The sequence below is a fragment of the Hemitrygon akajei genome, chromosome 10 (assembly GCF_048418815.1).
Source record: "Hemitrygon akajei chromosome 10, sHemAka1.3, whole genome shotgun sequence".
Taxonomy (NCBI): Eukaryota; Metazoa; Chordata; class Chondrichthyes; order Myliobatiformes; family Dasyatidae; genus Hemitrygon; species Hemitrygon akajei.
Window position 1 is genome coordinate 81,921,498 of NC_133133.1, and position 10,258 is coordinate 81,931,755.

Sequence of the window (10,258 nt, forward strand, 5' to 3'; positions counted from 1 at the left end):
GCTTGCAGCCTGACCTATGGTGTTATCCACATAAAATTTAGAGGCATTGTTTGTAATCCTGTAGATTTGCCTCTATGTTGCAAATACCACCCACATGGGAACGAGCTGCTGATTTTTGAGTTAATTGGTCACTACCAATTCTCCCAAATGAGATGGATGACAAGAGAATGGGGTTCTGAAGAAATGGCAGTTTTTAACAATTAGAAATGATAATGATCATGTTTCCTTTCAGGCAACAGGTGGCTGAGGCTGAGAATGCCACATTCTTCACAAAGGAAGAGCTCAACATACTGAAGTCCGACTTTGAAAGAGGTGGGATGGAAAGTGTTAAATGTCTGCTAAAGAGGAAGGTAGAAGAACTGGATCAGACAGAGCTTAACATCGCAGTGATGGGAGAAGCAGGTGCAGGAAAATCCACCTTCATCGATGCCATGAGAGGACTTCGGAGCACTGATCCGGGAGCAGCTGAAGTTGGGATCTTCAGACCTACAATGGAGCCAACTGGATTTCCACATCCCAATTTCCCCAAAGTCCAATACTGGAACCTGCCAGGGATAGGGTCTACACAATTTCCAGCATGTAAATATTTAAAGAAAATGAAATTTGAAAAATATGATTTCTTCATCATAATATCAGCTTGTCGTTTCAAAGAAAATGAGGTAAAACTTGCGAGAGAAATTAAACGGCTCAGGAGAAAATTCTATTTTGTCCGCAGTAAGATTGATATTGAATTTGGTTTAGTGACAAAAGGTGGGTTGGCAATTAATGAAGAAATAGAACTGGAATGTATTCGGAATTACTGCTGCAATAATTTGAGAAAAGCTGGGATTCAAACCCCATCTGTGTTCCTGATATCCAGTTTTGAACAGGATCGATATGATTTCAATCGGTTAACTGAAGCACTTGAAGCTGATCTGCCGAATGCAAAGAAAAGAATCTTTGTGATGGCCTATCCAAACCGAAGTGTAGAGATTATTCAAAAGAAAAAGAAAATACTGCAGAAACGTATCTGGATGTTGGCAACACTTTCGGGAGCTGTGGGAGCAGTCCCTGTTCCTGGTCTCTCTGCTGCTTGTGATATAGGCATACTGATTGTGGCAATAATCCATTTCCGTAAATGTCTGGGTCTGGATGAAGCTTCTCTTCAAAGACTGGCCAACATCACAAATATACCTGTGGAAGAGCTTAAGGCCAAAGTTAAAGTTCCCCTGCTGGGGAAAATAGATAAAGATACATTTATAAGGTTGGGTTGCAGTATTACAATTACAGTCATTTCAAATTTGGAAGTTGGTCTTTACTCCATCCCTGTCCTTGGTTCCATTTTTGGAGCAGGATCATCATTTCTCATGACCTACAAAATACTGACTAATGCATTGAAGGATCTTACAGAGAACACAGAGACGATTATGAAGATTGTATTTGACATCAATTAACTGGTCAGCACAAACATCTATACAGTGAACTAATGGTTTGCTGTGGCTAACATATTTAAGAGGCCTGTCTCTAAACCACGCCGTAATTCCACATGAAAACTTTCCCCTTTGTTGCTTTCCTTTCTGAAATATTGCTTAAATATTTCTGCGGAACACTTGTGCCTGACCGAGGGAGTGCGACTCTGTTAAAGACATGAAACATGTGGACATAAATGACATGTGATCCTAATTTGAAGAGGAGCTGAGAAGTTATCTCCAGGTGTCTGTATGATGCTCACCCATCAATCAATAGCCTGTGTCAGACTGTTTGGACATTATAAGGTCACAGTGTATGCAATATTGCTTTGTACAAACTAGTGGCTGTGTTTTCCCTTCAATATCTGTAAAGATCTGATTGTGACATCATTAAAAAGGTAGTGGAAAAGCATTTCAGGAAATCATTAAAGAATGACTCCTAACTGAAGCACAACTCACATTTAAAGGAGCTGTTGAAATCACTAGATCAAAATGAAACAGCAGCCTGAGACACAACAGCAGACAGAGACAATTGAGTTGCAGTCTGGAATGAAAGTGAGCGTGAACAAAATTGCAGTTTCTGAACAGAAACCAGCCTGACCAATCAAATTGTGTGACTGTTGTGGCAATGACTCACATACACCAGAAAATTGCAGCTTTAAAGGTGAAACTTGCAGAAAATCTGACAATAATGTGAGTGACACAGGACTGGCTATGCAGGATTTACGTTGTGAACATTGACAAGAGAAAAGCAGTATGAATCAGAAATGAATGGAAAATTAATTAAAATGGAATTGCACAATGGCTCAGCTGTTTCAGTCATTTCACAAAATCAGATTGAAAGTAATCTCAGAGACACTGAACTGAAGCCTGCAGACAGCCAACTAAGAATGTATACTGGAGAAAGATAGCTCCAGTGGGAGTGACACTTGTAACAGAGAAATACAACAACCAACAAGACACATTGAGTTTGTATGTGGTGAAAACAGCGGGACCAGCATTGTGGGGATGTGAGTGGCTGAGACAACGACAACTGGACTGGAGATATATCCTCCATTTGCATGCCACATCCTCTGCCATAGAGACAACAGAAAATGAATTGAGAACGATTCTGGATAAAGCCACAGCAGTGTTCAAGGATGGCATTAGAAAACTCAGACATATTAACAGTAAAATAGTGTTATGCCACACCAAAATGTTACAAAGCCCACCGAGTTCCTTAAACCATCCCTGATAAAAGGCCCAGTGAACTAGATAGGCTGAAGACTATGTAAGTTTTTTCAAGGTTGAATGGAGCCCATGGGTAATAGCAGTAGTTCCAGCAGCCAAGAAGAATGGGTCTGATAGGATCTATGGTGATGTTAAGGTCACCACCAACCCAGTGCTGAAAGTAGATCAATGCCCTCTGCCCAGGATAGAGGATATGTTTGTAATCCTTTCTGAGGGGAAGCATTTCAGCTTTGGGCTTCACAGAGGGCAACCAACAGATGGTGATGTCAGACTCTACTCACACACTATGATCCACCTCTTCCAGTGAAGCTTTCCTGTAATGCCTTGTCTTGTAGTACAGATGCAGTCATGTCAACTGTTATGAGTGATGGAAGTGAACGCTCTGCAGCCTTTGTGTCATGTTCCATGACCACTGCAGAGAAAATAATGCACAGATTGACAGAGAGGCATTGAGTCTGGTTTGGGGAGTAAAATGGTGCAACCACTATTTGTAAGGCAGAGAGTTTACCGTCGTTACTGATTATCAACCACTGGTGTGCATTTTCAATCCACAGAATGGCATTCCACTAACCTCAGCAGCACAAATGCAAAGAAGGGATTTGATTCTTGGAGGACTCAATTACAAGATTGAATTCAAGAGGATGATAAATTACAGAAATGCTGATGGATTGTCCCATTTACACTTGGAAAAGGAATTACCTAAAAAAAATTTGCAAAAGTGGACATTCCTCTTGATTAATTCAAAGCACATCTCTACTGCACCACCCAGCTACAAATGGTTTAGTGGAGAGGTTTGTCCCGAGTCTAAAGACTGCACTGCGATCAATGTCAGCAGAACACACCATTCTAACACTGAATCTGCTACCGAAGTGTGTGGTAGCTCACTGGTCAGTCAAAAGGCAAGGAATTTGACTAAAAACTTAGCTAATGACCCCTTTTCTGAAGCAATCTGTTGTATATTTCCACTGCAAACAGTGAAGAGGCAAGCAAGGCAAAGCAAATTCACGGGATGAACCATCATGGTACTTTGCAGAATTTAGACAATGTAGTGAGGCATTTGGAGAGGAGAGGTTAAGGCAGAGGAGTTTTGACACCCAGGCAACTGGTTGACGTGCGAGGTTGGATTGCTCTGGGCACCAAGCCAATTTGGAGAAATCGACAGTGGCTTTAGGCTGGAAAGTGAAATCTGGGCATGGAGTGAGTCACTAGGCAGCATGGTCTAGGCTCGGAGACTTTCACTGCAGATTTGCCTGGGTCCTAGTCTGCGAGGTATGATACTGTACACTGTTCAGCCAATTTAAACACTGGTTCAGATATACTAGAAAGACAGAGTGTCAGTATTGGAGGCGAGAGCTGATATCGCTCGCTCTCCTGTGATGTCCACTCCTCTCCATGGTGCTGAGGTTATGAAGACTGCCCTGGTGCTGTAATCCATACCCGCTAATATAATGAACTGGTACCGAGGCTTTGGGCCTACAGCAGTCTGCTCTGGGGTTCGGAGTGAAGGACTCACTTCAGTTCAGAATGTTGTTGCTCAGTTCTAATGTTTGCATGATTTGTGTTTCTTTCTCCCTCTCTCTGCACATCGGGTGTTGGTCTTTATTTGATTTTCATTTCATTGGTTTCCTTTGGGTTTCCTGCTTTGTAGTTGCTTGTAAACAAACAAATCTCAAGATTGCATGATTCATACATTCTTTGATAATAAATGCACTTTGAAACTAGAATCAAAAACTTACCAATTTCCTTCTTGCATGTTGTAATGCAATACACTCCACAACCAACAACTCACCAGCTATTCTGTGGATGTCTAAATAGCAGATGTATTATGTAGTAAATGGTACATAGATATGTGTATTATGTGAGTGGCTGAGGAGTAGGGTGGGTGATATGGCAAATATATTGTTTGATTAAACATTGTTCATTTTATTTAATAATATATGGTTATATGAAATAGTGCTTAATGTCATATGTCATCACATCACAAGTGCATGCCTCGATAATTATAAAAACGAAGAGTACACGTTCGTCCCAATCTCCCCATGTTTTTCTTTTGATTAGTTTTATGATTTGGAGTTACAAGACATAACAGTGTTGTTCCTCCAAACTGAGTGTGGCCTCATCATGGCACCAGAGGAGGCCATGGACAGGTATTTCAGAATGGGAATGGGAAGTTGAATTGAAATAGGCAGTCATGGATAAATCCCACCTTTAGTGATAGGCAGAACAAAGGCCCTCAATGAAGCAGTTCCCATTCCATATGAGGTCTCTCTGATGTACAAGAGGCCACACTGTGAGCACTGGATAGAGCAGATGACACTGACAGACTCGCAGGTGAAGTGTTGCGTCACCTGGAAGGACTGCTTCTCCCTGAATGGTGATGAGGGAGGAGGTGTAGGGGCAGGTTTAGCACACCTATTGCAGGGATAAGTTTTAGCAGGGAGATCAGTAGAGAGGGATGAGTGGACAAGGGAGTCATGTAGAGACCAATCTTTATGGGTAGGATGGGGTGGGTTCTAGTGGAATAAAAAGATGTGCTTAGTGGTAGGAACCCATTGAAAATGGTGAATGTTACAGAGAATGATATGCTGGATACAGAGGCCTGTGGGGTGATAGGTAAGGACAAGGGGAACTCAATGGGAAAAGTGCAGTATAGTCAAGATAGCTGGAAGAGTCACTAGGTTTATAAAATATATCTGTAGATTGACAGTCTCCAGAAATGGAGACAGAGAAATCAAGGACGAAAGAGGTGTCAAGGAAGGACCAAGTGAATTTGACAGAAGGGTGGAAGTTAGGGGCAAAGTTGATGAAACAGATGTGCTCAGCATAGGTGCAGGAAGCAAGACCAATGCAGTCATCGATGAAGCACAGAAAGAGTTGGGGAGGGTTACCAGTGCAGGATTGTAGTCAACGAAAAGTCAGATATAGCTGGGGTTGTCACAGGTGCCCATGGGAACACCTTGGGATTGGAGAAAGTGGGAGAAGCTGAAGGAGAACCAGTTCTGCCAAAGAGAGGAGGGTGGTGGTGGAGCAGAACTGTTCAGGTCTGTTGTTCAGGAAGAAGCAGAGAGGTTGACATCCTTCATGATGAGGGAGAGAACTGTACAGGGACTGGATATCCATAGTGAAAATGAGGTGATCGAGGCAGGGATCTTAGTGACTGTGTTGTTTGAGAGCATGTGAAGTGTCATGGATGAAGATAGGAAGGGACTGAACCAAAGATTTCTGAGTATTTGTATAGTGAGGAAAGATAGTTCAATGCAGGGACCAGGATGTGACCCATGGAGAGATGTCTGATGGATCAGTTGAATGTTAGATTGAACCAGGAATTGAACTGCTGTTACTGTAAGAGAAATTGTGTGATGCAGGAGGAAGAGCTGGGAGAACCAGAAATGTACAAATTAGAACGAGACAGAAAAATGATTCCAGACATTACTGGCACATTTGGAAGAAGTAGAAACACTACAGTGAGCAGAAAACATGAGAGAAATGAGGAGGAGATCAGTGGAGGAAGTCAGAAGTAAAAACACTGTTGCCGTGCACTAAATACCAATTGTATTTTAATATTCTTTTTGTACATTTCACTTCTGGTTCATGGATTGCAGCTTATCCATTAACAGGAACACATCAAGAGTCACAGAGTGATCCGACGTGGAAACAGGCTCTTTGGCCTCCCATGTCCATGTTGACCGTCAGACAACCAACTGATTACTCGCAGTCCAGAAATTATATTGTTTCCATCAGCACTTCTTGCTTCCAATTGACATTGATAAAGGATCATCAGTGTTGCCTGTGGAGAAGCAGGTTTTGGGTGACACAATGTGAGGAAAGGAGAGGGGTGTAGTACCAATGTGACAATGAATAATCTTGTTGAAATAATGGCCAGTGATACACTTTGTACTTCATACTGCTGGGGTGTGCAGTTCAATGAGAATATAAATGCGTAATGGTATCTGCCAGATGTAAACACCTCACCTCTAGAATTCAGAGTAACGGACATAGCTGATATCTTCTAGACCACTCAATCACAATCATCTTAAAGAAATTTTAAAATTTGAAAAAGATTGATAAAAGATCAGCTGTATATCGAAACATTGAATCCTAAAAGACATTGTATCAACATCCAACGCCATCCGAGGATGTTCTGGGGACAGCCCACAGTTGTCACAGTGATTCCAGTGCCAACATAGTGTAGCCACAACTCACTAACCCTAAACTGTACATATGGGAGTAGACCAGGGTATCCAGAGGAAATGCACACAATCACGGGGAGTACACACAAACTCCTGATAGACAGTGACAGGAATTGAACACCAACTTTCTGATCACTGGCAGTGTAAAACATTATGCTACTGTGCTGCCAAACATACTAGAACTATTAAAAATCAGGAAACTATTAAAATTGTACAGGTGAAAAAATACTTAATAACTAACCAAGGTACTCAAGTAAAATTAACATATTAAAATATGAATTCCATTAAACTTACTGTGACCCTTTGTAGCCAGAAAGTCATAAAAAGTGCAGCACAGAAACAGACCCTTTGGCCCATCTAGTTCATGCTGAAACCATTTAAACTTCCTACTCCCACCACCCTGCACTAGGAATATAGTCCTCCATACCCCTACTATCCATGTACCTCTCTAAACTTCTGTTAAACATTGAAATCGATCTTGTATGCACCACCAGTGCTGACAGCTCATTCCACACTCTCACAACCCTGTGAGTGAAGAACTTTCCCTCATGTTCAGCTTAAAATTTTCACCATTCACCCTGAACCCATGACCTCTGTTGTTGTCCACCCAAGCTCAGGGGAAAAAAGCCTGCTTGCATTTAACCTATCTATACCCTACATAATTTTGTATTCCGCTATCAAAATCTCCTCTCAATCTTCTATTTCTAAGAAATGAGGTCCTAACCTATTCAATCTTTCCTTATAACTCATGTCCTCAATACCCAGCAACGACCTTGTAAATTTTCTTGATACTCTTTCAAACTTATTTACATCTTTCCTGTAGGTACGTGATGGAAACTGCACACAGTACTCCAAACTGGGCTTCACTGATGTCTGGATTTATGGAGGCCAATGTGTCAAAATCTTTTCTTTATGATGCTGTTATGATCCTATCTATCAGTGATGCCACTTTCAATGAGTTATGGACCTGTATCCCCAGAGAAATTTGTTCTACCAAACCCCTCAGTGCCCGACCATTCACTGTGTAAGACCTACCCTGGTTAGTCCTATTGAACTGCAACACCTGGCACTTGTCTGCATTAACTTCCATCTGCCATTTGTTCAGACCATTTTTACAGCTGATCCAGATCACTCTGCAAACCATGATAGGCTTCCTCACTGTCCACTAAACCCCTAATCTTGGTGTCATTCGCAAATTTGCTGATCCAGTTAACCACATTATCATCTAGAACATTGATATAAATGACAAACAACAATGGATCCGGCACCAATCCTGTGGCACACCACTGGTCACAGCATCCTATCAGAATAGGCAACCACGTATTACCACTCTCTGGCTTCTCCCACAAATTCAATGTCTAATCCAATTTACTACCACACCTTGAATGCCAGTCGACTGAACCTTCTTAACCAACTTCTCATTCAAGACCTTGTCAAATGCCTTATGTAGACAAAATCCTTGCCTCCATCAACTTTCCTGGTAACTTCCTGAATAAATTCTATAAGATTAATTAAACATGATCTACCACGCACAAAGCCATGCCAACTATCCCTAATCAGTCCATGTCTATTCAAACGCTTCTATATCTGGTCCCATGGAACACCTTCCAATAACTTTTCCATAACTGATGTCAGACTCACTAGCCCATAATTTCCTGGTTTATGTTTAGAGCCTTTCTTAAAGAGCAGAACAACATTGGCTATCCTCCAATCCTCCGGTACCACTCCTGTCACTAAGGATGTTTTAAGCATCTCTGCTACGGTCCGCAAATACTGCACATGATTCCCATAGGATCCGAAGGATATCCTTGTCAGGCCTTGGGGATTTATCTGCCCTGATTTGCGTCAGTGCAGCAAACACCTCCTCCTCTATAATCTGTATAAGGTCCATGAAGTTGATGCCACTTAGCCTCATTTCTATAGAGTCTGTATCTGTCTTCTGAGTAAGTACATGTAACACGCTGTAAGGTTTCACTGCTAAGGCTAATGTAATGGCTTCTGTGCATGGTTCCACTGCTAAGGCATTGGTTTCTCTGTAGCATCAATGTTTGGGTTATGACTGGAGATAACGGGGCATGTTAGCCAATGAGGGGATGTTGTTCTTTCTGGTGTGTCTGGCAGTCTAGATTTCATGGTCTTTCGTCAGGGAGTGATGGAGAGAGAGGACACGAATGGACAGAGTGGACTGAGGAGCGAGGGTCCGAGGGCTGGCAATGCTCGGAAGAGGTCGATGGGAACAAATGACGAACAGTGAGCTCCAACATTGCGCAATAGACTGTTTCATAAGAATTGACCCTTTTCTTGTTTTGTTTCTTTAATAACCATATAGTCAAATTAAGAATTATAAAGCTCAATTGTTTAATCTCATATTGTGTACTGTTTGATATTTTGCGGTGTGGGTTTGTAACTGGGCAATACATCACATAGCGTCCACACAAACGCGATTTGTCAGTTTGGCGGGGCCAGAGGCTGTTTTCCCCTAGACAACCATGGGCTAGTCGAACCTGACGACCTGAGGGTCACAATTATGAGGGCTACGTTCAGGATTGATTCCGTTGGATGCTGTGTGATTTCCCTGAGCATTGAACTAGTGGGTTGTGTGTTTAAATCTGTGCTGGTATGGATGCTGCCTGGTGCGCCTCCGTGGGGTTACCGGTAATGCGTGTGTGTTGAGAGGGGTGGAATTTCGTGCCCCGGATGAATTATTAATTCGATTTTTGAGTGCAGTTAAAACTATTGGCTAAGTTAAAATTGTAGTGCGGAGTTTTGATAAAATGTCGGATTCAGACCTGATTTTAGTTCAGACTAGCGCTGGCGTAACGGCGGTGGGACTGCCAGTGTCAATCAGTGCCCCAGGTGAGGCGGGGCCATGGCCTGTCCATACTGTCTGGGAGGAGGAGAAGGTCGCGGTCGAGTTGCCCGTAGTTGGGGATGGAGATTTCAGAGACAGGGTTCTATCGTTTCACAAGAGTGGGAAGGAGTGGACGGATTCGGAAAGGCTAATAAGTCCATGCCCCCCAGTGAAGAGTGAGAATTCTGAGTTAGTATCCGCCCTTACCTCTGTGGTGAATAAATAGAAAAATACCCAGGTTCAAAGTCGCTGCTATGGTAGATACCGGCTATTCTCTGTAATAATGTCTAGCCCTTGAAGGGGAAGACAAGTATGAGACTTGGGCGGAGCAGACTCTCAGTTGTTGAATGAGTGACAGTGCTCTGATGACAATCTCTGCTCTAATGCAGCAGTGATTGGTTGAAAGTTTGAATGGGCGGTCCGCTGAAGTTGTGAGAGCTGTCAGGTTGCAGTCTCCCGTGCTAACAGCTGTCAAATTATCTGCAAGCATTGGACAATGCTTTTGACCCCACAGCAAGCCCCATGGAGCTCATGGTGGG

The 10,258-nt window shown here is 42.6% G+C and overlaps 1 protein-coding gene across 2 annotated transcripts in view; it reads left to right on the top strand.

The window, feature by feature from the left end:
• Nucleotides 1-9,235, top strand: part of LOC140734513 (interferon-inducible GTPase 5-like) — a 423,537-nt gene extending 414,302 nt beyond the window's left edge. For both annotated transcript variants that reach the window (XM_073058582.1, XM_073058581.1), the window contains one exon: nucleotides 233-9,235. In XM_073058582.1, the coding sequence (XP_072914683.1) occupies nucleotides 233-1,433 (1,201 nt within the window). In that variant the 3' untranslated portion in view covers nucleotides 1,434-9,235. The remainder of the gene's footprint in view (nucleotides 1-232) is intronic.
• Nucleotides 9,236-10,258: the final 1,023 nt, after the last annotated feature.